Source organism: Mytilinidion resinicola (genome assembly GCF_010093595.1).
Source record: "Mytilinidion resinicola strain CBS 304.34 unplaced genomic scaffold BDZ99scaffold_16, whole genome shotgun sequence".
NCBI lineage: Eukaryota > Fungi > Ascomycota > Dothideomycetes > Mytilinidiales > Mytilinidiaceae > Mytilinidion > Mytilinidion resinicola.
In genome coordinates this window covers 1159561-1185514 of record NW_022985452.1, presented here as the reverse complement: position 1 = coordinate 1185514, position 25954 = coordinate 1159561, and the positions used below count along the sequence as shown (strand labels likewise).

At 51.4% G+C, this 25954-nt stretch overlaps 13 protein-coding genes across 13 annotated transcripts; 7 read left to right on the top strand and 6 right to left on the bottom strand.

Annotated features, from left to right (window-relative positions):
- Window positions 1-821: 821 nt before the first annotated feature.
- BDZ99DRAFT_501386 (uncharacterized protein) lies at window positions 822-3912 on the top strand (the record flags this gene model as incomplete). The annotated part of the gene is made up of 7 exons (XM_033723808.1): window positions 822-843; window positions 892-956; window positions 1013-1289; window positions 1339-2012; window positions 2058-2328; window positions 2380-2460; window positions 2515-3912. The coding sequence occupies 7 exons, from the start codon at window positions 822-824 to the stop codon at window positions 3597-3599; spliced, it is 2475 nt and encodes an 824-aa protein (XP_033573544.1). The 3' UTR covers window positions 3600-3912.
- Window positions 3913-7712: 3800 nt separating this feature from the next.
- Window positions 7713-8513, top strand: BDZ99DRAFT_524014 (S-adenosyl-L-methionine-dependent methyltransferase; the record flags this gene model as incomplete). Its single annotated transcript, XM_033725853.1, has 2 exons — window positions 7713-7851; window positions 7900-8513. The coding sequence occupies 2 exons, from the start codon at window positions 7713-7715 to the stop codon at window positions 8511-8513; spliced, it is 753 nt and encodes a 250-aa protein (XP_033573543.1).
- A 190-nt stretch (window positions 8514-8703) lies between these two features.
- BDZ99DRAFT_490322 (uncharacterized protein) lies at window positions 8704-9740 on the bottom strand (the record flags this gene model as incomplete). Its single annotated transcript, XM_033723044.1, has 5 exons — window positions 8704-8783; window positions 8842-9078; window positions 9130-9337; window positions 9388-9617; window positions 9668-9740. 5 exons carry the CDS (start codon window positions 9738-9740, stop codon window positions 8704-8706), a joined length of 828 nt encoding a protein of 275 aa, XP_033573542.1.
- Window positions 9741-9995: 255 nt separating this feature from the next.
- Window positions 9996-10704, bottom strand: BDZ99DRAFT_510815 (Sm-like ribonucleoprotein; the record flags this gene model as incomplete). The annotated part of the gene is made up of 4 exons (XM_033724494.1): window positions 9996-10262; window positions 10336-10465; window positions 10529-10589; window positions 10657-10704. The coding sequence occupies 4 exons, from the start codon at window positions 10702-10704 to the stop codon at window positions 10154-10156; spliced, it is 348 nt and encodes a 115-aa protein (XP_033573541.1). The 3' UTR covers window positions 9996-10153.
- Window positions 10705-10889: 185 nt separating this feature from the next.
- BDZ99DRAFT_423097 (HAD-superfamily phosphatase) lies at window positions 10890-12040 on the top strand. Its single transcript, XM_033717014.1, has 4 exons — window positions 10890-11160; window positions 11327-11476; window positions 11536-11715; window positions 11765-12040. The coding sequence occupies exons 1-4, from the start codon at window positions 10939-10941 to the stop codon at window positions 11846-11848; spliced, it is 636 nt and encodes a 211-aa protein (XP_033573540.1). The 5' UTR covers window positions 10890-10938; the 3' UTR covers window positions 11849-12040.
- A 277-nt stretch (window positions 12041-12317) lies between these two features.
- BDZ99DRAFT_466139 (putative vitamin B6 transporter) lies at window positions 12318-14312 on the top strand. Its single transcript, XM_033720700.1, has 2 exons — window positions 12318-12965; window positions 13046-14312. Exons 1-2 carry the CDS (start codon window positions 12504-12506, stop codon window positions 14219-14221), a joined length of 1638 nt encoding a protein of 545 aa, XP_033573539.1. The 5' UTR covers window positions 12318-12503; the 3' UTR covers window positions 14222-14312.
- A 440-nt stretch (window positions 14313-14752) lies between these two features.
- On the top strand, window positions 14753-15532 carry BDZ99DRAFT_394141 (uncharacterized protein; the record flags this gene model as incomplete). Its single annotated transcript, XM_033715873.1, has 2 exons — window positions 14753-15013; window positions 15077-15532. Coding segments are annotated over 2 exons (717 nt in total), but the record flags the coding sequence as incomplete, so codon positions are not given.
- Window positions 15357-17206, bottom strand: BDZ99DRAFT_466137 (uncharacterized protein). The gene has a single exon (XM_033720699.1). The coding sequence runs from the start codon at window positions 17115-17117 to the stop codon at window positions 15624-15626; it is 1494 nt and encodes a 497-aa protein (XP_033573537.1). The 5' UTR covers window positions 17118-17206; the 3' UTR covers window positions 15357-15623.
- Window positions 17207-17335: 129 nt separating this feature from the next.
- BDZ99DRAFT_466135 (tRNA pseudouridine synthase B) lies at window positions 17336-19235 on the top strand (the record flags this gene model as incomplete). The annotated part of the gene is made up of 2 exons (XM_033720698.1): window positions 17336-17420; window positions 17481-19235. Coding segments are annotated over exons 1-2 (1439 nt in total), but the record flags the coding sequence as incomplete, so codon positions are not given.
- A 284-nt stretch (window positions 19236-19519) lies between these two features.
- On the bottom strand, window positions 19520-21621 carry BDZ99DRAFT_394147 (uncharacterized protein; the record flags this gene model as incomplete). Its single annotated transcript, XM_033715875.1, has 5 exons — window positions 19520-19631; window positions 19691-20829; window positions 20887-21045; window positions 21094-21359; window positions 21417-21621. The coding sequence occupies 5 exons, from the start codon at window positions 21619-21621 to the stop codon at window positions 19520-19522; spliced, it is 1881 nt and encodes a 626-aa protein (XP_033573535.1).
- Window positions 21622-22017: 396 nt separating this feature from the next.
- On the bottom strand, window positions 22018-22941 carry BDZ99DRAFT_574063 (alpha/beta-hydrolase; the record flags this gene model as incomplete). Its single annotated transcript, XM_033728344.1, has 2 exons — window positions 22429-22941; window positions 22018-22367 (listed from the first exon to the last, which is right to left on the bottom strand). Exons 1-2 carry the CDS (start codon window positions 22829-22831, stop codon window positions 22018-22020), a joined length of 753 nt encoding a protein of 250 aa, XP_033573534.1. The 5' UTR covers window positions 22832-22941.
- Window positions 22942-23341: 400 nt separating this feature from the next.
- Window positions 23342-24513, top strand: BDZ99DRAFT_501378 (SET domain-containing protein; the record flags this gene model as incomplete). The annotated part of the gene is made up of 1 exon (XM_033723807.1): window positions 23342-24513. The coding sequence occupies exon 1, from the start codon at window positions 23410-23412 to the stop codon at window positions 24511-24513; it is 1104 nt and encodes a 367-aa protein (XP_033573533.1). The 5' UTR covers window positions 23342-23409.
- Window positions 24514-24541: 28 nt separating this feature from the next.
- Window positions 24542-25810, bottom strand: BDZ99DRAFT_423080 (L30e-like protein). Its single transcript, XM_033717013.1, has 2 exons — window positions 25391-25810; window positions 24542-25276 (listed from the first exon to the last, which is right to left on the bottom strand). Exons 1-2 carry the CDS (start codon window positions 25743-25745, stop codon window positions 24888-24890), a joined length of 744 nt encoding a protein of 247 aa, XP_033573532.1. The 5' UTR covers window positions 25746-25810; the 3' UTR covers window positions 24542-24887.
- Between the last annotated feature and the right edge of the window lie 144 nt (window positions 25811-25954).

Sequence of the window (25954 nt, the reverse complement as noted above, 5' to 3'; positions counted from 1 at the left end):
CGCCTGAGCCACACTCGGCCCATGGAGGGGCAGATATCTGGAAGAGGCCGGGGAAGTGGATGCATAGACGGGTCCCGAGGGCATCAAATCCTCCCGCGGGGTCCGGTCATGTGCAGTGCTGCTATCTTCATATGCAAGAGATACAGACAGGCACATGGCACTAAAGTCTCACGCCTGCGACTGCTACTGATCCCCATGATCGCGGGCAGAAGACATGGTTGTCAGATCACCCCTCCAAGCTCTATCGTCGCGGCTAGAGGGCAAAGAGGGAAGATGGACGGCCAGATATCGACAAGATCCACGTCCGGGGTGCCGATTTAGGACGAACGCCTCCCGTAGGGTTAACGCGCATTAAGGGTCTTCCCTAGTGTTGCTGACGTCTTGCAGACGTCTTGCATGTTGGCCTGCGAATCTCGCAGTTTCTTTTGGGCGCCCTAATATGCTATTGCAGCCTCGACCGCGGAAACCTCGACACCCGTAGCTTCGCCTAGCTTCTAGAAAGTGAAGCTGATTCCAAATTGCCACTTCGCGAGAGATATGCCGTGGTGGCATGATGAAAAATGAGTCAATGGTACAGTAGAGACGCCATCGGACGGCGAGATCGAGCTACGGAGGCCGTTCCGAGGTTATGCAGATCTGCCACCTGGAAAAGAGCTTGTTTTCTGCACGTGATCTCGGGCACGTGACTTCTTCACTACAACAAGCCACAACTCGGAAATGTGGGGACGAGAACAACACGATCAACGCGACGCGATCCCGCGCCACAGACCACTCCTCCCCGACCCGCAATACACCCCCTCTTACGTCTATGACAGCTCACGATGCCCGGGGATGCACACCACGGTAGGTTGAACATGCCCCCAATTCTCGCCCTCCGCTAACATTCACCAGGCAATGCGCAGGCGCCGCTTGCAGGTGTTGTTCTGTGCAGCACCGCAATTCCCGTCGAGCAGCGAGTATGTGCTTTGTTTCCGCCTTGCAGGTTCCCAGCCAACTCTGACCGAACGCCTAGGATGAATACGCCCAGATTGCGGTCCAGATGGGCGCTACCTTCAAATACGACCTCACTTCCGACGTTACCCATCTCCTCATCGGCAGCACCGACACCCCCAAATACAAGTACGTCGCCAAAGAGAGGCCCGACGTCGTGGTTGTGACCTCAACATGGCTCGAGGCTGTGCGCGAGTCTTGGATGAAAGGAGGGGATACCGACGTGGGAGCATTGGAGCATGAACACCGCGTCCCCACCTTCGACGGCCTCAAGATCTGCTTGACCGGCTTCGATGAGAGTGAGTTGCCTAGCAAGTCTTAATGCGCCAATGTGCTCACACGAAGCAGTGCTCCAAAGGCAGTACATCGCGGAAACGGTCCAACAACACGGCGCGGAATACCATGGGGATCTCACCAAGAGTGTCACGCATCTCATCGCGGCTACTGCTAGTGGTAAAAAGTACGAATATGCCAAGATATGGAAGATAAAAGTTGTAGCGCTAGAATGGCTCCAGCAGAGCGTTGAGAGGGGCATGGCTTTGGAAGAAGGTTATTATGATCCACGCATGCCGCCGGAGGAGCGCGGCAGAGGCGCATGGAACCGCAACGCCAATGCATCCGTCGCATTGGGGAAGCGAAGCCGAGATACGGACCTGGCAAAATCAGATCTTGATCCCAACCCGCGAAGAAAATTACGCCGCGCAGCCAGCTCGAGACTGGGGGGCCAAAATGGGTCCATCTGGACAGAGATCACCGCTGGGGGGTTCTCCGGAAAGCAGACCGAAAGCGATGAGTGGAATGCCCACGTGGATGATAGTCACGATAATCTGCTTCTCGACAGAGGTCGTGTTGTACAGAAGGTCGATGCGAACCCCGGTGCAGCGGCACAGTCCGAGGGACCAAAGAACGGCCGCTCAACAACTACCGATATGGCTCCACCATTACGTGGGCTTTCGTTGAGACCTCGTGATAGGATTTTCCAAGGACGCGTGGTGTTTATCCATGCCTTTGACGATGCCAAGGTATGTCAGCGTATGCAGTGTCGCAATGTTAGCTAATTCCACTAGACATCCATTCTCGTAGAACATCTGAGCAGTCACGGTGCCGCCGTGATCCGAAAATCCGTGGACCTCAACTCAGAATCAGACGATGATCTGAGCCAGGGCTACCTCATCGTGCCGCATGAACTTGCGTTGACCAGTGTGCCGGATCCGCCGGAACCAGCCGATAAGCTAATCAGGGTGACGGAATTCTGGGTTGAGAAATGCTTACACAGAAAGCAATTGGTAGACCACTCAGACGTTCTTTGCCGACCATTCTCCATAATTGGCATTGAAGGTATGTCGCCGCCTCCTTGGGACGGCAATTCGGTATAACTAATCCACGTAGGGTTTGACAGCATGGTCATAAACTCAACAGGCTTTTCTGGAACGGATCTGCTTCACGTGGTAAAGACTGTGGGGCTCATGGGTAGGAAGACCACAGAGTTTCTTGATTTTTGGATCTCGCGCTAACCTTGCTCAGGCGCAACGTATGAAGAAACTCTGACAACACAAACATCGGTCGTGATCTCCAACACCCCTACACCCCACAAAGAAAAACTCACATACGCGAGAGAAAACAACATTCCAATAGTTTCTACCAGTTGGCTCCGGGATTGTATTGAATCTGGCGAAAAGCTTCCGTTTCGCAAATATATATTACTAGCATGTCGAGCACCTCAAGCAAACAAGGCCCCGTGCCCGTTTGTAGAAGAACCCACCGCACCTCTATCCGAGGAGGATAAAGAAAAGCTGAGGAAGACTAAGCAGCCGTCGACGGCGGATAAGCCACAGGGGGCAACCAAACCCGCCCCCAAAGACAAAAGGCCCATGAAAAGGGCCAACACCCTCGACCTCGTCGCATCCAACCCAACACCCGAATCCGCAGGACACGACGAATCAAACGACGCCGAAGAGACCCCCACCTTCCCCTTCGACGCCTCCGCATCCGCGCCGCTGCAAGAACTAGCTCCAGAAGTCAATTCACCCCGCAGACCATCCATCCACTCCGCCCACTCAAACTCCACGACAAATAGCTCCTCCAAGCTCACCTTAGCACCTGAACCCGCAGAACAGGAGCCAACTCCCGCTTCCGTCATACCATCAAAGGCCCAAGAATCCCTCGATTCCGTCATCATCACCCTCCTCGCTCAGAAGCAAGCCGCTTCAGCCGCCTCCGCGGCTCAGCCTACAGAACCGAACTCCCGCCGCCGCAAGCGCGGGCTCCTTGGCCGCGCGACATCGGCGACATCAAATCCATCCACCTCTGCGTCTTTCTCAGGACCGAATTCACTTGATATCGAGAAGCTCCAGCAGGCCGTTGATGAGGATGAGGGTGGCGAACAAGAGCAGGGGCAGCAGGATTCGATTCCTAAGGAGTACATGCCTTCGCAGTCGCTGTTGTACGAGGACCCGAGCGTGCAGGCTGCGCGAGAGAAGATGATTCGGAAGATGGGTGGGACAGTAGATGAAGTGACGGGGGTGGTGGGGCCGATTGGGGTTGTGAGGGATGTGGTTAGTGAGGCTGTGGTAGGGGGAAGGGGGGCAGGGAGGCGGAGGAAGCTGTGAGCGTATAGAAGTGTAAGAGATCGTAAGTGTAGGGCGCGATGTGGGAGTTTGTGGGTGTGTACAATACCCGAAGAATGCGAGAATGGATCTGTTGCGCACTTTACATTGCCTCGTCATGGATCTTCGTACATTCGTTTGACGCTGCATGAGGAGCCTTACAGTATTTTCGGCTTTCCGAATGAGAGGGAAGTTCGGCATTTTGGACAGCTCGTAAGCTCGCGAGGCTACCCCAGACAGCGTCAGCAGGGTGCACGCAGAATCCCTCGGAGAACGGAACCATGGCACCCACGTAAGTCAAGAAATAGGTCAAGAGGTACAGTACTATGCCATCAGTATGGGCACACAGACTCATCATTATTCAGCTCCAATCTTGCCCAATTGACACCACTGTGAGGGGTGCCTCGGCTAGGAGGTAGTCGGTCAGTTAAAAGGCAGGCTAATCTCTACTGCATCGACTTTGACATCGGATTTCGAGTCTTAAAAGCCCCTCAAGGCACCCCAAGCAGTGGCAAACCGGTGTGCACAAACTTATGGCAGGTCTCTGTAACCGAAGTGGTGAGTTCATCAGATTGATTACTACTATTCATGGGCTTTGGCTGTTTTCTCAAGCTAAGAGGTGATATAGTGAAAGAGGCCTACGAAACGCACTCGCTATTCGTCTTAGAGCAAGAATCCTGCATCAATCTGTCTGGTCGCCTTCTCATCTCTACCAGAATCCGAAGCGTCACTGTGCCACCCGGCGAGGTCTATCGCAGACGCCTTGATCGATTCTGCTTCCCCAATCCGGCCGACCTCTAACTGATCCTCAATTGTAAAGTGGTGTCTGCGACAGTCTGGAGAGTATGGCCTCCGTCTTTCTCAGTAACTCGGGGAGTGCACGCTGCCGACTGGTTTTATCGCCTTCCACGAGCACCTGAAAGATGCCCCATTCCGTACGTACGATCCGGAAGTAAGTTCGATCGCAAGGCGTACATATCGAGATCAAGCTTATCGAGCTTGGGTCGGTAACTTCCCATGCGTGCTTGATGAGGACTTGGAAATTGACTGAAAGAAAGGTAGAGTCAGCACGTCTACTATAGAGTTTCAGATCTCCCACTGTGGCACGCCGGGCATGAAAAAAGGTGGCACACGAGACAGCTTGTTCTAGAATTAGTGTGTCACCTTTTCCATGCTCCACGTAAGTGGTTCTTACGCGCTAGTTGCATCTTCCCCAGCTTAGTCAGTGTCCTCTCGGCCTCCATCAAGGCCAGTAGGCGGCTGATTATTAGGTCTGGGCGCGCTTTCAGCCCATTGCAGACATCGCATTCGTGGGTTCGTGGGTACACGGTTGCTTCGCCAATGACGGTGGAGCTCGGAGCCATGAATTGGCTGGATTGGACTGCGGATATCAGAATATGACTATTAACGGAAGACTGCGACTACTTACCAGAAGCGCTAAGGTCGCTCTCCATGTTGCCAGAGAGTGTGTGAAGGCCTTGGAACATCGAAGGGTAGGTCGTGAGACGGACACGCTACAGAGTTCGTGTGATGGGGCGCGCTCTATTCTTGAGCATAAGAGCAGAAGCAGCAGAATGCGGTGAGTCTGGTGCAGCATGAAAAGACGGAGACATGCAAACGAAATGAGAGTTTCGGGAAGGTACCTAGAAAGAACGGGAAACATACTCTTCCGGCTTCAAGCTTTTAGGCGCGGTCTGCGGTACGGATACTTGCAAGAGTCTGTGCTCGCAGTTTCACGCTGGCAACACACTCTCTTGCAAAGGAAAGCATATTTGGTATGTTCATCGTCGCTGCCGAGTTCATTGGTTTGATCTACTTCGATTGCTTGGAACAAAGAATACAACTGCCAACATTATGGATGGTTTGTTATTTCTGTGATCGATTTAAGTGCACAGGTCGCTACAGAGGATACGCGTTTGATGTCGGGTTGGTTATAGTCATTATCCTAGAAGATGACGGAGTGCCTGGCTCGAAACAGTCTTTTTCTTTCCTTGTCCAGCAAGTCTAGAATGTAGCTTCTTGTTTTATACGAGACAATTACTCTCTTTTTGCGTAGCTCAGATATAGGCTCGTTTCCTTTCCGTAAGTACTCCAATAACACAAGCATTCACATCAACTTCGTGGCTGCTCATCAAAAGATCACTTACACCACATTCTCCATCTCAAAACTGCAAAGATGCCCGGAAATACAGCCAGAGCCGAACCTTTCACGAAAGAAACGGATAAGCAATCCCAACTACCTAAGTATACCACAGCTCCCTACCCAGACTCGATGACAGTTCGGTTAGCGTACCTTCTATCGGCGTATAACACAGACTCAAATTAATCGCCTGAATTCATGCTAAGACTCGTCTGTAAGTCGTCCACTAAGCAGTCACGATATCTTCTCTCTCCCTGATCGCTTACTGTACAAGTCAACTTGAGTACCCTGGTCATGTTCCTTAGCGGGCCAGAGACGGACCCTGCGTCTATCCATCTTTGTTCCCTCATTAGTGGAACCTACCTATATGCGGGCCTCCGTCGTTCACATGGCTCACAAAAAATGCACCGAGCTAGTGTCCGCAGACAATGCTTTCGCGACCAAGGACGTGGCTCGATGTCTGGCCAGCGCTGCGGCACAGCATGTTCATGGTATCATCTCTCAAAGTTAGCGGGGTCCAGCAGAGAGACGCAAAGCTAAGTGAACATGGCGGTGTGTGCGGCTGTTGAAAATCGTGTAGACTTAGAAGACGTCGAGCGTTTGACGTTTGAATGGAATAGCGGAGACTAGGTCGGCTGAGACTTCGACGAGTTAATTCATTTTGCCATCATTGAAGGGGGGTGGATTCATGCGACAACTAGAAGGGTTTAGAACTCAGTAGGGTTTGTTAGGGGTGCGAGTGAAGCTGAAATTCGAAATGTTACTGTCAGAAAGGGTTTACTTCCAAGTATGTAGCTGAGTCCTAGCTGCGGTCTTTCCGTGCTGAGGCATCGATGTACAGTCGTTTGCTACCCAGTTTCAACGCAGTCTCCATAGATTTCTGCCAGAGGAAATCATCAACAAATGGATGCAATACAACCGAACTTCTGGTCGCTCAATCAATCTTCTTTGAGGCGTAGAGAAGTTTGCTTATAACTAGAGCCTTCTTTCTGCTACTTCTGCAACATTAGAAGAGTATTAGAGCCGCGCTCCCAGCTCCGGGATCAGTCCACATCCCCAAAAACTCAACAAGATACACACATCTCGATAGTCATGTCTAACCTGCACGAAGTTCCCCTGCCCGAAGACGACATGCTCCGACGGCTGTGAGGTGATACCGGAACCTCCTTCGAGATTCGGATCTCCTTCAAGAGCCGACCTTGTCGGTATGTGTTCTACTTCCCCATCATCATTACAACTAACAGGGTAAGTCAATCTGGCATTCCTCTTCGAATCCTCCTTTGGAAGATTGGATAGTCAGCGGATCAATGTCGTCCACGATGCATTCTGCCAACAGAATGGTAGATTCAGAACAAGTGTGATCATATATCACGGCACACCTCAGTCCAGAAAGCCGATTGGGCCCCACTTCAACATTTTACTGCACGATGGGGAAAAGGATACCCCGGACAAGACCATGGCTGGGCTGAATGACAAGGTACAGAAGAGAATTGGAGAGATCATGACGTTAGAGAGCAGGCCTCTGGTGGAAACTGAGAATAGCAGGGCGAACATCGAACCGGTTGCGATTGACACTCAGCGCGAAGACGCCGAAATCAGCACAACGATTCCTTGATGGCTGATATCAGAAGGAGTAGTGAGAATTAGGAAGAAGATGAGATCCCCTATATCGCTTCTCGAATGCCATGAAGTATACTATTCTCCAGTCTGTACGCATGTCAATAGACCTTTAGAGGTCTCGAAGAGCGTCACTTTGCGATGCTCTCGGCACACATCAATAAATTCACGAAGTATCTCAGAAATGCTGTAGGCAATTGAATTGAATTTTTTGGGTCGGTAGTAGTCAATGTCCAAGAGGTGAGGTCAGAAGAAGCTCCGTTTCCCCGCTTCAACGAAGCGAGAGCGATTTCGGACTACCATATCTCTCTAGCCTTCTGTCGACCTCGCCCCATCTATCCTACACAGATTCGCGAGCCATGACGGAGGCTAACAACCAGCGATTCAGCGCTGAAGCCGCAGCATGGGATTCGAATTCAGATCATGTGCATACCTGCGACGAAGCGGTCCAAAGTATTATGCATCACGTGCCGGCATTCACTGAAGGCAAGGCTAAAGGTATGAGCTTGCTAGCAAGTAAAATCCTTTATCTAACAATTAGACCAGACCTTGACGTCCTCGAAATCGGCTGTGGCACCGGCCTAGTATCGTTCAAGCTAGCACCCCATGTTCGCTCACTTGTCGGCGTTGATACCGCAGACGGGATGATCGATGCTTTCAACGCCAAAGTCGCCGCTCTTCCTAAGCCCGAAACCGCCAACCTAGCTGCGGTCAACGTCCTTGTGCAAGACGCAGATGACGTGCATGTTCAAGGAGCTGCGGCCGCTCTTGCAACTAGACGAGGAGAGTCTGGTCACGATGTGCCGTACAGGTTCGATCTCGTGGTTTCCCATTTGACCCTTCATCACCTCCCATGGCTTTCCGTCGTTCTAGGGATCCTGATGCAGACTTTAAGACCGGCAGGTCGGATTGCGTTGACGGACTATGAAGATTTTGGTAGTGAGGCGATAAGATTCCATCCAGCGACAAAGAGAGAGGGCGTGGAGAGTCATGGGATCAAGAGGGGTGATATAGAGGCAATGATCAAGAGAGCTGGGTTTGAAAATGTTAAGGTCGAGACCGCGTACACATTCTCCAAGAAGGTCGAAGCTGAGGGCAAATTACCGGAAACGACGATGGATTTCCCTTTCTTGATCTGTTTGGGACAAAAGCCTTCATAAGTATTCTGTCACGGAGAAGTTTCTGGCTAGTGCGCTGTCCGCCATAGGGATGGGGATGCTGTTCGAGCCATCGTATAAGCTACCATAGCTTGCAAAGTTTCGGCTCTAATATGGGAGTCGGTTGGGCTTGGTTCGGTAGTCGAAGGAAGTTCAATAAATGATCATGGAAAACAGGGTGCCGTGATGCATATCATAGTATCTTCATCATATCGCTAACAGCCTTTGCTGCAAACTTCTTCCGCTCGGCTTCTGGCATGCCCTCACTCTTCTCTATTCAATAGTGTCAGTGATCTGGATGCTGCATTTTGATTTCTTAGAACTGACGCACCTTTTATAGCTTGCATCCTTTGCATCATATGCTCCAAGTCATCAACCTGATCAACTTTATCTGCTCCATCTTCATCCCCATTAACAGCTGACTTCATGCCAAAAAGCTCCATATTCATCTCTGCCTCTTCCGCGGCAAATGTGCTTTCGAACCCCTCCTCGTCGTCGAGGTCCTCCCCATCACCAGCCCAGTCATTCGTCTCCAGTGCTTCCTTTAGTCGTTGAAGGCCGACACGTTCTAGGAATGTCAGCTTCGAGCACGAAGCTAGTGGAATAGAATATCACCAACCTCCAAACTCGTTCTTTCCCTTCGCCTCGAAATCCACGAACTCGAACCCAAAATCCGAACAGAGTTCTTCCCACTCTTCGAAGCTCCTCTCCAGATGTGGCGTCGTGCTCTGTGGCATGGCGACTGCCAGCAACACGGAGTCGGAGCTATATCCGCAAGCTTTCTCCACCACATCGGCGATGGCTTTCAGTGTTTCCTTCACAGAGTCCTATTCCTTGATCAGCCTAGTGTCGTAATCCATATTCAAGCGCTACCTACCAAATGCTCTTCCTTAACCGGCTTCCTGAAACAGTATACCCAAGCACCCAACACGCTCACCACCTCCTGCGCTTCCGGCTTCACAAACTCCTCCCGCCATTCGCCGATATGCGGTATTTCGTCGATCCAGATGGGGAGGGTAGCGGTATAATAGCGTGTCTCCAGCTTCCACTCGTGTGAAAGGCCGGCAGTGGAATCTGTCACGAGGTCGGGAGCCGATCCGGTAAGATCTGTGGGGTGTTAGAAGAGCTACAGAAGGTATGTGAGCTAGGTTATAGACCCTTGAGAAGATGGAGGACGCCGGAATCGGGGGCACCGACAGCTAGAATACGGCGGGGATGTTCAATTTCCATCTTTGGGACCAGATAGATGGTATTATTCACATTGCTGTGGAGGACTGGTGGAATGCTGTTAGGGTCGAAGAGGCGTCATTTTTGCGGAGAGCTCGGTGGTCTTGGCGCGAGTGAAGATGCCCCACCACCAAAATGATATCAGGAAGTTGTAGCTGATTATTGGCTGAATATCGTTCAATTGTGCTATTTGCAGAGTGCCTTCGATTTTTGAGGCCATGAATGAGGCCAGTAAGTAGACCAAAAGACTTGGGACCTCCCTGGCAGTGCGCCGAACGCCCTGGCTATGCCATCATCTCCCCGCTGTTCGCGTGTTGACCATCCGATGTGGGTGAAGGTGCCCTTCGTCCATAGCAGCCCTCTGCTTCAGCCTTGATATAGCGCATAGTATCTTAAGTCGCGATATTGGCTTCCTCTCACGGGCGTCCACCTCTCTGACCACGTGCCCTGTTCACCGTTGCCCTCCCACGCGCCAAACCCACACCTCTACCCCTCGTACCTCTCGACCTGAACATGGGCGCGTTCCTGATTTATCCATTAGCCTCGTCCAGCAAAATCCCCAGTACCGTTCGGGAAGGACTAGTGTGACCAGGCGTACCGCAACATATCCGGGACGATGAAGAAGCGCACGTGTGAGCCGCGAATATACACTTGGTCGAGGTGGGAGACACGGCCGTCGCGCGCGGTAACGGTGATGTCTCTAAGTTGGACGTTCATGTTGTCTTCGGCTGCGCGAGAAATATATCAGCTTCGAGTGCATATTCAAAAAGGATCAGCATCCAGAGACTCGCCTTCAATAAGCTTTCCGCGGTAGACCTGGCCGGAGGTGATCTCGAGAGTAACAACATGACCCTAGAACCGCACTTGTTGTCAGCTATTTGCGCTTGCGCTTGAGAGGAAATTCGCGGGGTCCACACACGGTTGCTTCGTTGAGCAGCTTGATAGGAATGCCGATTGTACTAGTCATTTTGTCGGTATATCAGTCGGGCAGTGTGGTAGAGAGGGTCTTGTAGAAGCTCGAAGGTTGGTGTGAAGGTCGATACAGAATGTGGAGGAATTTGGAAAGGTGTTGAAAGTGAGGCCGAAGCTCAATTCGCTAGCGCCTAAATTCCGCTGCCGCCAAGACCTCCCACCATCCATCCCAACTCGGAGCTCCACCCCTTCACCTTTTCTACCTATCAGTAATCGAACACCATTCCCTATGAACATCTCGGGGACGCTGAACGTTTTCAGGCTGATCAGGGATCCGGCATTGTGCTTACCTCATCATACAGTTTCCACGTTCAATCATTTGCCAGTGCCGTTGTCTAGGGCATTTGCAGCAAGAGATGGAGAAGCAAAGGTGGATATCAGGGCGGTAGTCCTAGACAAGGATAACTGCTTTGCTGTACCACATGCCGACGAAGTCTATAAGCCGTACAATGTATGCAATTTATTCCTTTTAGTCCTCATTTCTAGCTTCGTGTCTGTCAAAATTACAAGAGACAGCTTCATCAGGATGCGCAACAAGTTTCATCTGTCCCTTCCTGAGCTCATATGAAAAACATTTTTTTCTTTGAAAAGGATCTCGTAGCTAATTAATGCCAAAGGAAAAGTTTCAAGAACTCCGCAAAGCCTACCCTGGCTCCCGACTCCTGATTGTTTCCAACACAGCTGGGACAGGGTCCGATCCGGGATATAAGCAAGCAGACGTCCTTGAACGCAATACAGGAGTCAAAGTTCTCCGACATAAGACCAAAGTTAGCCGGTTTACGTATCAGAAATGCACAGACCATCACGACTGACGCTCTCAATCTAGAAACCTGGATGCCGCGAAGAAGTGTTTGACTACTTCCGTAGTGCCCCAGACTCTGGCGTAACTTGTGCCTCTCAAATCGCTGTGGTAGGAGATAGGCTTTTCACCGACGTCATGATGGCAAATTTGGTGGGCGGGCATGCGTTCTGGGTGAAGGATGGTGTTGTCGAGGACAAGAGCTTCGTAAGGTCGTTGACAAGAGATTAAACGTATAAAGCTGACTATCAAAAAGTTTGCACGCGTGGAACATAAGTTTGCCGCATTCTTGACGAGGAGGGGATACTGTCCACCAAATCCAAATAGCGGATTTGAATAGCCGGACTCCAGAGCTGCTGTCGCGTTCGCGGTTCGTGATGCATCCTGTAACATACTGTATTTGATAGAGGCTCCTCACAATGCCTTGTAGAGTCTAATAGCAAATGAGCTATTCGTGGATTCCAACAGCCTGTGTCTGTGAAGTAAAAAGCGACAGCAGTGGGTGCCGCGCAGTGTCTACGTAGTGTCTAACAAAAACCGATTCACGCAGTTACATTCGGAAGTGTTTGCAATCAAATGGAGTAAATAGGTACCTCGACGCGAGGAAGACTCCCCTCCATTGAACCAATCGCAGAAGTCGAAACATTAGGGAAAGGTGATTGCAGGGGCTTTGGTGTTGGAGCACGGCCTGGCTCATCGGCTGGCTTTTCCCCACTCTGCGCCATCTCTCCATCAGGTAAAAAATTGCGTATCGACTTTTACATAACCACATAACGTCCAGACCACAACGCTTACCTAGGCACGGGCCGGCAGCAGACATGAATATGTTCCGACAAGAAAATTGCGCCCGGCGTCTCTCTGATGAGCTGATGACCCGACGACCAGGCATGTAATCGTTACGACTAGAGGCCTTCGCTTTAATTTCTATTATATATCTCGATACCACTATAAGAACGGCATAATCATTTCTCATTCTCAGCACTCTCTAATCGATAATGAACGATGAGGACCCAGGCCCGGAGGCAAAAGAGATAAGACGTACTTCAAAAGATCTCGAAAGATGTGTTGACGAAAGAAGCCCTCCAGCTATATCAGTACCTTCAGATAGCCCCAACACGCCAGCAGACCAGTCTCATAAACCTACCTGGAAAGCCGTCAAGCAATGGAACTCCAGATTTGAGGCCTTGACAGGCCTGGAATCTCGAGGCATCGCTCGAGTTACGCTATCCGAACGGCAACCGGTGGCTACGACCTCGTATTTCATCCTTGACGTCATTCTACTCTGGGTTAGTTGCGACTTGACCGCAAATACTGTCGTACTCTCCATGCTAGGACCGTTGGTCTTTGACCTGAGTCTGAAAGATGCTGCATTATGTGCCGTCTTTGGAGCCCTGATTGGCAGCCTTGGGCCAGCGTATATCTGCACATGGGGACCACGGAGCGGTAATAGAACCATGGTATGCTACTTATCCAAATACAATGTTCCGTATAAGCTCTATAACATACTTTCAGCAATGTCGCTAATCCCCAGTATTAGATAATTGCTAGATACTTCATGGGCTACTACCCAAGCAAGTTATGCTGTGTACTTAGTCTGGTTATCATGCTTGGATACGGCACCATTAATTGCATAATCACTGGCCAGCTTCTCTCCGCTGTACAAGGCGGCGGTATGTCTCTCATAGTTGGGATTGTCATTGTTTCCATCATTGCACTCATAGTCGCTGTAACTGGCATGAAAGCGTTCCACGCTTACGAGCGTTATGCTTGGTTTCCACAAGTCCTAGTTCTTTTCGTTCTCATCGGAAGCGCTGGATCCAACTTCGACACCGTTGCGCCTTCCAAAGGCGACTCTACCACTGTGATCGGTCATAGGTTATCCTACTTATCGTTGTGTGTCTCTTCGCCGCTGGCGTGGTCTACTATTGCAGCCGACTTCTTCGTATACTATTCGCCCACCACTTCAAAGAGGGCCTTGTTCATCTCGACCTACCTCGGAAACATCATCGCCTTCTCCTTCGCCTACCTCATCGGCGTCGGCCTCGCAAGTGGCGTTGCGCAAAATCCGGATTGGGCGACAGCCTACGATGAATCGCAAGGAGCACTCATTCTCGCCGGATTCAATGGCCTCCGCACGTTTGGTTCGATCTGCGGCGTCATAATCGCACTTGGTGTAATTGCAGACCAAATCGCAGCAACATACTCCTCAGCACTAGTTCTTCAGATGCTCGATCGTCGCGTTGGCCGAGTCCCCCGTTGGGTTCTTACCCTACTCATCGTCGCCATCTACACGGCCTGTGCGATTGGTGGACGCAACTCGCTGTTCGACATATTTCAGAACTTTCTTGCGCTGATGGGGTACTGGGTTTCGATATTCGTGTGCATTGCATTGGAGGAACAGGTCTTATTTCGCACCGCACGTATCAAACGACTACGGTCTCGTAATCCGGAACTAGAGCATGAAGATGATGGCTTTGACTGGGACGTCTGGCATGACTGGAAAAGCGTACCAGCCGGACTTGCTGCCTTCGCCTCATTCTTGATCGGTTGGGTAGGAGCGATAGTGAGCATGGACCAGGCATGGTATGTCGGACCTGTTGCAAAGTTGGTAGGTAAAGATGGTGCGGATCTGGGACTGTGGGTTGCTACTGGCTTCACGTTGCTTACTTTCCCACCATTGAGATATCTAGAACTGAAAAAGCTGGGGCGGTAGTCAAAAAACTTCCCATTTGATATCATTCTCAGGAGCCTTTGGAATAGCTCTGAACAATCAATTTGTCTAGCAGATTCTCTACCAATGGGGAGGTCCTAAAGTTCCAAATTCAAAGGGCGTCAATGGGCCCCTAGTTTCTCACCACCGCTACCAATCCCTGTCACTATCTCACTACCCATGCACGCATCCCCTCGAAGTAAGCACATATCTATTTATGAGCTCCATATGCTTAGTCAACCGCCCAAGTAAGCTCCATAGCTGCGGCGCCAGTGTTTCGGTTCGGCGTATCCGATGGCGTACGCATATTCCGGATGGGGAATATTTGTTTTAGTTATATCTCCCTTGATGCCCATACCTATGGTGGTGCTTAAACAACACCTCTACTTTTATACTACTTCGCTATACAGACCTAAACATCATGGCTAAACTGGCTAATGGCCTTGATAAACAAGGCAAGGGATTACAGGTCATTGGAGTGAGTCCCTCCGTATACCACGTATCTCTCCATTGCAACTGAAGCCAACCCCTTAGGCCGGCCTCCCCCGAACCTCGACCAGCTCCCTCCAAGCCGGGCTCCAGATACTAGGCTACGACCCATGCTACCACACCATCCCGCATCTCCTCCCCAATGCATCTATTCAAGGCCCCATGTGGCTAAAAGCAATAAACACGCGCGACAAAGCCGTGCGCCAAAATATCCTTGCGGAGATCGTGTCTGGCTACTCCGCTATCGTCGACGGACCAGGCTGCTTCTTCGTTGAAGACTGGGTGGAGATGTATCCGGATGCAAAGGTGGGAAACATTGCTAATGATCCGAGGTTCAAAGAGTGGTGACTCTTTACTGAAGGTTGATAGTTCGTTCTGGGTATGAGAAAGTCTCCCCAAGCCTGGCTTGACTCCGTAGTGGGCTCTATAGGCAAAGCCTTCGACAAAGGACCCATATACTACCTCGTCTATTTCGTCCCAGAGATGCATTTTGGTTTCATTATGAATAACCTCTGGGACGCGCAAACGTTCGAGAAGTACGGAGTGCGTGTCCGGACCACGGATTTTTATCTCAAGCATAACAATGAGGTTAGAAGGATCGTACCGAAAGAGCGGCTTTTGGAGTTCCAGGCGGCGGATGGGTGGGCGCCCTTGTGCGATTTTCTAGGAAAAGAGAGGCCTACTGGAGATTTCCCGCATGTTAATGATAGTAAGGCGGCGAATCGGCTCATGAGAAGTTTTGTGATGAACGGACTAGGTGTTTGGACTGCGATTGCGTTGGGTGTTTATGGCGCTTACTGGGGGTTATCGTCCTTATTGTTGTAGTAAGATGCAGATATCTATCATAGTGCTTCACGTACTTCATGGCGCAGTTCAGCATATCCTCTTCTCAAACAAGTGATTTGCGTTCATTGCTTTACCATAGCGCGTCGTCCATCTTAAATCTCCACCACTGTTTCTCATCATCCGCCAGCCTCCATCCCTCCATACCCCCCTGGACTCCATTGTCATCCACATCCCAGACCCCCTGCTCCACCATCAGTCGCCAGCTCTGAAAGACCTGGTGTAGCATGATAGAATGATTCTCGATGAAGGAATTCGACCCCATCTGATAAAGATCCGTGTAATTCTGCGAAAGGACAAATTGGGATCCGATAGGTTGCCAATTAGCCTTTTTCGCAAAGCCGTTGGCGCCTAGTGGGAATGGAAGAATGAGCTTAGCGCCATTCGTAAAAGGCTCGTAATGCTCGGATTGAGAGACGATGTAGAGGCCGCTAGTGACTCCGTCTAGCGTCGTCTGAGGGTCACCAAAGAGGAAAGCTCCCGATAACGAAGCGTTCGGAGGGGACGTGAGTGTGAGGTTGGAGGGGAAAAGAAGTGTTGGGGGTAGAAGACTATTGAAAGTCGAGTCGGAGTACATGTCGAACACTCGCATGGAGGCGAAAAGACGTGAGAGAGCTGAGCGTGTTGGTATTGTAAGGCCGGGTGCTACGAAGGAGAACGGCGGTTTCGGCGCACGAGAGAGGAAAAGACGGAGAAAGCTTGTTGGCATATTGAGTGCGTGCAAGGTGCCTGTGTCGATAAGAGGAGACCGTTTGTTGGGGTCCAGGAACTCCTTGATAGAATTCGACCTCTCCTCCGGTGAGATTCGATTGATGATAGCGTGAATAAGGTTCGTAAACTCGTCCACGGCAAATTTGACGTCCATCTCACCGTAATACTGCCATGCCCACGGTGTGGAGTATGGCTTGTCTTCTTGCTTTCCTTCTGGTACTGCAGCAATTTTCCCAGCGTTGGTCATACTAAGGTACATCATCAATGCTGTCTCTAGTGGATACAATAAAGCCTCGTTCCTTGCGTGGTCGAAGATAGTTGGCGAATATACTGCTAGGTTTAATTCGTGATTGAAGATTAGGCCCATTCCTTGGCTCTCTCGATTCGCACTACTATAAAGCACGATCTCAGTGGCCTCATAGCCTAGCTCTTGGAGACCATTCCAGAGTTCCGAGGGATGAGAGAGGCCGCGCAATTGGAAGGTAAACGATAGATCATCTTCGGGAAGCTCAGCCAGCTTAAGGAATTCGATCACGGAAATCGGCAATGGCAGCTTTTTGGCATCTTCTCCGTAGCGTTCCCACCAGGTCTGAGAGCTGCGCAGAGACGGATCTTTGCCAGGATTGTATCCTCGCCATCCTATTTCGACGATCTTGTTGTGTAATCGAGCACAACGCTCATAGTCCAGATGCGGCCGGGCAACATTGGGCTCGAAATCCGAGTGCTGGAACTCATAATCATGAACGTTGAGAAGCTGAAGTCGGGTTTGCATATGGCCTGAGACGCTTTCTAGTAATATAGCGCCAATGGCGGAGAAAATGAAGAGCGCGAGGAAGGCAGCGCGTATTTGACCCATCTTAGCTCACGCCTTCAGTCGATGAATGGTAGAGAGCATAGCACCGTTCTCACATCAATGAGAAGAGCAGTATCTCGGAAATCTTGTCACGATTGAGTTGAGATGAGAAGGAGATGGTCTGCAGCCCCAATACTCCGTATAAGCATACATTCACGGCCCGAAGTACCTCCGGCACCTTAACCACAGTTCCAAAAGCTGCTCACCCATCACCGCATGAACCTGCGATGACCGCTTCACCTGCCTTCCTCCGCGCCATAATGACAACCTCCAAAGAGCCCCAAAAGGTCTTAGAAGGCGTTTTCGGTACGTCTCACCCGCAATTGCAACCACAAGCCCTCCAACTTTCTAATCAAACCTCGACAGCTATCCACAAACCCCCCGCCATTTCCTCCGCCGAAGTAATCCGCCGCCTCCAAGCCCACTTCAACCCTTCCTCCCTCTTCCGCCCCTGGTTCGTCACCGAACGTGCAAAATTGCGCGCCGCGAATGCAAAACCGCGCCAGTTCAACAACCTGCAGGTTAAAATTGGGCATGGGGGCACGCTCGATCCACTTGCGACAGGTGTGCTCGTAATTGGTATTGGCCGCGGCACTAAATTGTTAAGCCGGTTCTTGGAGTGCACTAAGAGCTACGAGTGCGTGGTACTATTCGGCGCAGCGACAGACACTTACGATGTGACGGGCAAGGTGGTCAGCAAGGGCGATTATGGGCATATCACGCGAGAGAAAGTAGAGGAGGCGCTCAAGGGGTTCCGGGGGAAGATTATGCAGAAGCCGAGTGTGTTTAGCGCCCTGAAGGTTAACGGCAAGAAGATGTATGAGCTAGCGAGGGCGGGAGGTGAGTTGCCAGAGATCAAGCCGAGGGAAGTAGAGGTACTGAATCTAGAAATGGTGGAGTGGATGGAAGGGGGGAGCCATGAGTATGAGTGGCCGGTCGAGGAGGTGGATGAGGTGGCACAGGTGGGTGCGCAAAAGTTGATGGGGGTGAACGCGAAGGATTTGAAGCAGGGCTACAAGAGACTACGGGATGGTGAAGACGAGGACGTCTCGGAAGCTCAACCAGATTCCAAGAAGTCCCGAACTCAACAGTTGGACCCAGAACCTGTCATGTCAGGCGCATTGCCTGTTGAGAGTACTTCAAATCCAAGTGAAGCACCACCGGAGACCTCCAAGAGCCCTGTTTCATCTATAGAAAACAAGCCTACCCCAGAAGACGCCCCTATCAAACCCACAGATTCAGCATCACAAGACCCCTCCCCTCGACCAAAACCCAATCCACCAGCCGCCCGCCTCACCATGACCGTCACATCCGGCTTCTACGTCCGCAGTCTCTGCCACGACCTCGGCCTAGCCGTATCATCCTACGGCACCATGTCTACTCTAGTCCGATCCCGCCAAGGCGACTACACTCTAGGCCAGAACGTGTTCGAATCCGACGAGCTGGTAAAGGGAGAAGAAGTGTGGGCACCTCAAATCCGAGGCATGCTGGAAGAATCAATGGAGAAGGAGGGGTGGGAGGCAACAGAAGTTGTAGTAGGGGAGAATGACGCTGGGGGACGGACGCCTGGTAATGGAGATCATCAAGGAGACGGAGGAGCTCAAAAGCACTTTGATGGGCGGGGAACAAAGAATCGGCGAGGCAAAGGCGAACAAAGGGGTAATCACGGTGATGGGCGGCTAAAGGGAAATGAGAGACCTAGGGCGCGTAATTCATCGTCACCTGAGTGATACTAGCACTATTGGTTCTCAAAACGGATAAGGGAGGTATGAGGCTGTCAGAGATTTGGCGCTCACACTATATTTTTATATCAGCATATACCCAACTTAGATTATCAGTACGACATTGCCCTGGGATGGATCATAGTCAGTCAAGGTCTCTTCTTGTCTTTTCATATAAACGTACAGTACCAAGACGTAAGCTTGGGCGCCACACGCGACTGGTTGTGGTACCCTGATAGGCTTTCAAAATTCAGAGGATAATGTAAGGGCCAATGTAGTGGCACTCAGACTATCTTTTGTCGAAGCTGCTACCTGCTGACAGGGGTACTCCTTACAATGGGGTGGAGCGAGCAAGAGTGGAGCCGGAGCAGTGATATATCCGTGTGCCCAAACGTGTGACCCAGTACTGTATTACAGTATACATCCATAAGCAATAGAATCAGTGTGTAATTTCGTGTGCCACTCACCCCTAAACGACATCCACCGCCACGAGGCATCATTCCGTAATGCATCCCCTCCTTTGTATATAAGTCACAACAGCCACCTGAGGCCGTTCGCAAGTGTTACTGGGCCACCCTGGCCACGAAGAAACGCCGTTTGCCGAACGCCATGAAATCAACCTCCAGGTATCATAGAAAGCTCTGTAGAAAGAAAGATGCGAAGTAATAGATGTCGAGGGAAATATCAATACCGCCGTTCTATGGCAGTAGGAATGGGCGAAGCAGCCGCCATACCTGGGAGGTGGAATGTCGTCTGCTGTGACTCTGTCATTTCGCGGATCCGCTTGATCAAGTTGCTATAAGACAAGATTAGCGATGATGGTCTTTCGACTTGAATATGGGAGCGGGCACCGACCTGACGGGCAACCTAGATCTCTGCTCCTCGCTGATCACTATTTCGAGTTGCTCTTGTCGCCGAGAAGCGTGCTCCTGAAAATGCTCTTTGATGAGGGCCTTGCCATTTTCCGTGCTTGCGCCATAGACCCTGTGTGCACAGCCGTCGAAAGTGCATATAAAGGAGTCTCCCGGCCCATTCGCTGCAAACGACAGCAGAGGACTCGATATTATTGATGGCAGGAATGCAGGACTAGTAGATTTGACAGAATTGGCGTTGGAGTTTCTCCAGCGCAGTGGTAGAGGATCACCAACTGCTTCGCTAGCAGAAGAAGATGGAGACGACGGAGGCGAGTTCAGGTCGTTGCTCTCGCTTACAGCTCGTTTTCGCGGGTTGGCCAAACTTTCGTCCACAGAGCCTTTTCGTTTCGCATGGGAGGACAGTTCCAATTCCATGGGTTCACCATCCCCGCTGTCGCTTTCGCCGGGCTCATTGACGATTGGAACGGGCGCTGTAGTCTTCCCCTTTTTGCCTTTGTTTCCTTTGCCAGCTACCTTGCTGCTTTTAGGTCTTAGGCCGGAGTATTTGCCCTTGTGAGAGTGACGATGCCTACGCGTTCCGTCATCGGAAGAGGAGCTCTGGTCGCTTGCCTCGTCCTCGCTAGAGTCTTGGTCTAAAGGCGCTTTTCGTGGAACGAGCACAAGCTGCGAGGCTATTCTGATGGTAGCTGCTGGTAAAGTATTGGACTCCAACTCTTCGAAAATAGGCTCATGAACGAAATGAAGCATTGTCTTCCGTTTCGGATGTTGCATGATGAATCGGAGATTAGATCCATGAACCCGGAGATAATTGTTTGCTTGCCCTTCGCTCTCGATTGAATACTTTTTGACCATCTCTTTCGCGATGCTGCTCACCGTCACTTCTCCTGGTTTCAAATGACCCTGCGCAAATGCTTTCTGCATCAATTCCCATATTGCAGTAGCTTCCCACCAATTATCATCCTTTTTGGGCACGTTTGGAGGCTTTTCTTTTTTCGATGCAGTCCTCTTGGGCGGCTGGGCGGATCGTGAGGTGGCGGCCCTAGGTTTCGTTTTGGATTGTTTCTGCGAGCCCGCGTCGTTCTTCTCACTGATTTTATCGCGAACCGCTTGGAAGTCTGCCTATTCCGGGGTCAGTATTCTTATCCCTAAGCCAGATGCGCGAGTATTGCCACGTACCGGAAACCGCGCCTTCAAATGCTGGTACAGAGGCGTATTACTCCAGCCAATGCCCTCGGATCGATTGAGCATGGCCTCCATTAAAAATGACTTGTGGGAATAGAAGATTTCAGAAGCTTCCTCTTTGCTTTTACACTGGAAACGGGGTTCCTCCGCGTACTGCAAATCATTAGCATGGCCATCGCAGTCAAAGAATCGAGAGCTCACCTCTTGAAATAGCAATTCAGCACTGGGCCCTCCGCCTCTCTTCCTAGGTTGTGAATATATGTCTGCCGTAAAGTACAGGATCTCAATCGCTTCCACCATCTCCTGGTACTTGTCCCGGTAGACGCGCGAAGGTCGAATTTCCAGCCATCCTGAGCGTCCGAGCGCCCATATCATAATCTCTTTGGTCTTAAGCGTTTGACCCCAAGCAAAGCGCGTCACATTTTTAACCTCGATGGTGACGCCCTTGCTATATGGACGGCGCACGACTATAGCCACATTTGCGTCAGTACTTGAATCGGCTTTGAAGGCGGGAATGCGCTTACGGTACTTCTGCTGTTCGCGCGGAGGCGGGTCCAGCTTCCCCTCTACTGTAACCGGGCTGTCTACATATGCATCGAGAAGATTGGCCGGCTTTCCAGTTTTCGGATTGTAGACTTGCGCATTCGACAGCGTGAATAGCTCGTAATCGTCCGTGTTGGAGATGGAAGGGTCTACTGGTTTCAGAATATCGAGTTCTGGGACAGCCATGGTGTATGCGCGACTGTTATCATGCTGTCCTAGTGATCTGGGGCGGATTGCGAGGGTGAAAAGAGATGCGCGTGGGATTTGGGAGGAGGGGCGGGCAAGTACCCCGTGTGCCACTTTACGCGCTCTCTCACTTCTGGCACGTGACTGTTGAGAATTACAGCGCTTTAGCGGTACACTTCCGCCCCTCACTCATTCCACTTTCGCTTTCACTGAACATCCTTTTCGTCAGCCGATCTTCTCCATCATTATTCCTCTAGCTAGGTGAACTGCAAGGGTATGATTTGCGAGAGTTTGCTTCATTTCTCTTACTTCTATAATCATTCCCTCTTCTGTCTTTTATAGAATGCAAGTCCCTAGCATCTCAATTCCTCGACTATCTTCACTTTTACCACTCATCTAGACCTGTCCACCAGCCTCTTTGATAAGAGTATGAGCGCTCCATTCAGGTTTGCTGATGAACGGAGAATGACCACTGTCCACTTTGATGATGCGTTCGATCTTGTGTGTTCCACTCGCCTTCGCCGTTTCAAGCAGATACTGCGCAGCAGCGTGAGTAGAAGGTCTATCTCCCGTGCACTCAATGTAGGTCGTTGGAACATAACGCCAAGCGGCGTATGTTGTTGTGCTCCAAAACACCCCGAAGCTCTGGGGCTGCAGGTCCTTCGCCAGCTCGGCAACTGCATCGTCGTCTAAATCTTGGTAAAACATGTCCTTTGCACCTTCAGGAGCGAAAGTTACGATGCCAGCTTGTGCGAAAAGTCAGAAGCTGTCAATGGGAGGCGATGAGGGGCCACATATCGAGATCACTCTTCATGTCAGGCAGCATGTTGTCTCTGGTGCCATGAGGAGAGTGCTGAGATCCTTCCGGCACGAGGAAAGCAGCCATGTAGATTAATCTCACGACGCCGCCCTTGAGACCTTTAGAAAAGCACGCCTCTTTGTCGAGTCCCTCCAAGGCTGTGCCACCAGTCATACCGCTGAAGCTATGCATGACAATGATAACGTCATGTTTCTGAACAAGATCGGAGACGGTGCTGCGAATGATGTCGATATCAGCATTCCAGTCCGGAACGGGAGGATTAGATCCAGAGGAAGGTAGTGCGGGGGCAAAGGCTGAGTAGCCTGCTTTTTCGAGTTCAGTAATGAGGCGATCCCAGCATTTGGGGCTATGCCATGCGCCGTGAAGGAGAACGAAGACTGGCTTAGACATGATGAAGACGCTAACGAGAGTAAGGTATTCCAAGGAAGAGAGTGTACTCCAGGTGGGAGGAGGGCCGTGGATAAAGGACTGGAGGTGAGCTATAGGCTGACATGCTGTACCTCCTTGTAATCAGCTTACCAGGCGTGCTCCGTTGCTAACCTGTTCAAATTGCCGATCACGTTTCCTTTCCTCTTCTCGCTAGATTTTATCGAGTGCTAGAATCTGAACATGGCACAGTATTTCGAGCATTTACTCTGTCAAGCCTGCCTACGCTTGAACGCTTGAGCAAAACCCACCTATCCAGAATAGCCACAGAAGTAACTTTACTTTATTTGTTACTTGAGTAACCTATAGGCCTTCTTCTCAGCCTTTTTCTTTCGTCCACTCGAGTGCTCTAGAAGCTCCTTGTTACTTTCTCGTCGCATCGCCATGGCAAGTTTGATACGCTCAAGTATCATGATTCTTTGTGGCCTGGAAACATCACTCACATATAATACCTCATATAAGAAACATATCAATGTCGGTATCTCCAAAAGCACTATCAGAGCACTGGTATCACCTTCTCCCTTCTCCCCTCTCCCTCTACCATGGCAGGCCGAAAACGCTACCGCGTAGAAGCCATCCCCAACAAAGGCCGCGGCGTTCGCGCCGACGTCGAAGAAATCAAGCCCGGCACCGAAATCATGCTCGAAACCCCTCTCTTCTCCATCCCCGTCACCGTCCACCCCAATGACTGGGACTCCGACGCACAGGAAGCCTGGTTCGACTCCGAGCGCTCCGGCAACACCTCCACCATCGCCAACGCCGTCCACGCCTTTCCCCCCGCCGACCGTGCCCTCTTCGACTCCCTCTACGCCGGCGACGACCCGGACCTCACCGCCTACGACACCGACGTGGCGCGCGTCGAGCGTAACTACTTCTCGCTCCCCACCCCGGACTACACCGCCATCCGCATCGTCGTGTTCCGCGAAACCTGCTTCATCAACCACTCGTGCCGGCCCAACGCCGCCGTCGTGCAGGGCGGGTGGGAAGCCGCCGCGCCCGACAACCGCGTCATCGCGCTGACCAAGATCCGCAAGCACGACGAGATCACCATCGACTACTGCACCAACGCGCAGACGTACACGACCGCGCACGACCGCGCGCAGCAGTTCCGCAACGGGCCGTACAAGTTCACGTGCGACTGCGTCAGCTGCAACGCGAACCGGCGCGAGTCGGACCGCAACCGCGCGGAGATGCTGTTGAGGAGGAAGCAGCTGGCATTGGCGGAGCCGGCGAATGGGGAGGTGCCGAAGATGGCGGTGCCGATGGCGCCTAGGAAGGTGACGGGCGCGCTGGAGTGGCCGCCGACGGTGCCGTTTGCGTATGATAAGCCGCTGAAGGAGGAGGCGGGGAAGAAGATGAAGAACAGGGATTGCGAGAAGAGGATGTGGCTGGCGGAGCGGCAGTGTGAGTTGTTGGTTGCGGAGGGGATTTTGGATGTGAGGTTGGCGGAGGCGTATCATGTGCTTGCGAAAGCATATGTGAGAAATGAGAATTTTCAGAAGGCGTTGGCGGCGTGCGGGAATGGGATTGCGATACTGACAGCGACGTATGGAAGGAGGATGCATGGGCGGGATCTGGATGAGATGGATGAGACGTTGAGAGAGGTTTGTAGGTTGATGCGGGAGAAGTCGAAGTGGTTTGAGTGATTGGGTAGATGGGAAAAGGGATGAGCTTGTGTTTCTTCCCGTGAGAGTGAAGAAAATTCGACTGCGCCAAACTATATGAGCGAATGAAGATGGTGTTTTTGTTATCAGTAGATGATGGAAAGCACAATAGCAGTAGAGAATGAGGTCAAACGCTTTTCGAGTTGGATGTTCTACCAAGTCAGAGAGCCTTCGTAGCTTTCTTATGCCAAAACAAGGCGTTCGAAATTCTAGCCAACATTTGTAAGACAGTCCTGTCCTCACTAGCCAGGCTCAGAAATCATCACAGCCAGACAGTGAACCTACGTACCTGTGACACCAAACGCCGACTCCCTTTTGACATGATCCCACAAGAAAGAAATTCTCCTCTTCTCTGCTCACTTCTTCACGCCCTCCGATGCCTTCAGCACCAACTTCACTAGCCCTCCATATACCTCTGCATACTCCTTCTTCTCATCTGCATCCGTCCCCGCGCCCTTCTTACCCGGTAGCCGGTCCTTCGACACCATGACCACACTCGTCGGCCGCTTCGTAGCGCCCGCAGCACCTAGCTCCGCGCGCGATGTGACGTATATATACGGGATGTTGTGGTCCTCACAGAGTACAGGGAGATGCGAAATCACATCCATAGGCGAGATATCAGCCGCGATGATGACAACGCCGGCGGGGTTCTTGGAATTGACGGACGTGATAGCCTCAGCTTCGGACTTTCGGAGGGCTTTGACGACTTCTTTGACGCCACGCTTGAGAGTCTTGTGTTTGGCCGCTGTAGACTTCTCGTTAGCTATATTCATCGCAAGCTGATTGAGCGTTGAATGGGTAAAGAATCTGAGAGTCCCGCGCACGAGACATCTCCCTCCAACGAGAGAAAAGCACATACCCTTCTTTACGCTCTTCAACACCTTCTTCGTCTGCTTGTCGTCGGCAAGCGGGTTCGCGAACGGCACGACCGCGCCCACTATCGTCGCAGGTGCTACAGGTGCTTCCGCATCGCTCATATCCTCATCACCATCCTCATCCACCTTCGCCTTCGCCTTAGTCCTGATCACAGTCTCCACAGGCGCGGGCGACGTCTCCGAATCCAGCCCCGCCTCAAGCAGCTCAGTCACGTCGCTCTTGCGCTTCTCTTTCTTTTCCTTCTTGTCCTTTTTCGACTTCTTGCTCACGCCGTTGACTTCGGTGAGCTTCTCCTTCTTCTCTTTCCGGTCCTTCTTCTCTGACTTGTCTTTGCCCATTGTGAGAGAAGGCGATTGAGATTTAGGGAGGGAGGTTCGCGGTTGGGCAGGAATTAGGGTGGAGTCGTGGTTGTGGAGCTTGGTCGTGGTGTGCGAAGCTGTTTCTGCTGAGCTTTTTTTTGCGGTCCCAAAATTTCGATTCGCGCGCTGGATGCGGACTAGCGGGCTTGGCGGGAATTTCGCGCTAGTTGGTCCTGATTTTCGAGCAT

Bases quoted from the DNA above. Each gene is read 5' to 3' on its own strand.
- BDZ99DRAFT_423097 (XM_033717014.1), top strand. From the start codon at position 10,939: ATGAACATCTCGGGGACGCTGAACGTTTTCAGGCTGATCAGGGATCCG. The intron at 11,161-11,326 runs GTATGCAATTTA...TTAATGCCAAAG, and splicing joins AAGTCTATAAGCCGTACAAT to GAAAAGTTTCAAGAACTCCG. The intron at 11,716-11,764 runs GTAAGGTCGTTG...ACTATCAAAAAG, and splicing joins TTGTCGAGGACAAGAGCTTC to TTTGCACGCGTGGAACATAA.
- BDZ99DRAFT_466139 (XM_033720700.1), top strand. From the start codon at position 12,504: ATGAACGATGAGGACCCAGGCCCGGAGGCAAAAGAGATAAGACGTACT. The intron at 12,966-13,045 runs GTATGCTACTTA...CCCCAGTATTAG, and splicing joins GGAGCGGTAATAGAACCATG to ATAATTGCTAGATACTTCAT.
- BDZ99DRAFT_466137 (XM_033720699.1), bottom strand. From the start codon at position 17,117: ATGGGTCAAATACGCGCTGCCTTCCTCGCGCTCTTCATTTTCTCCGCC.
- BDZ99DRAFT_423080 (XM_033717013.1), bottom strand. From the start codon at position 25,745: ATGGGCAAAGACAAGTCAGAGAAGAAGGACCGGAAAGAGAAGAAGGAG. The intron at 25,277-25,390 runs GTATGTGCTTTT...AGAAGTCTACAG, and splicing joins GTTGAAGAGCGTAAAGAAGG to CGGCCAAACACAAGACTCTC.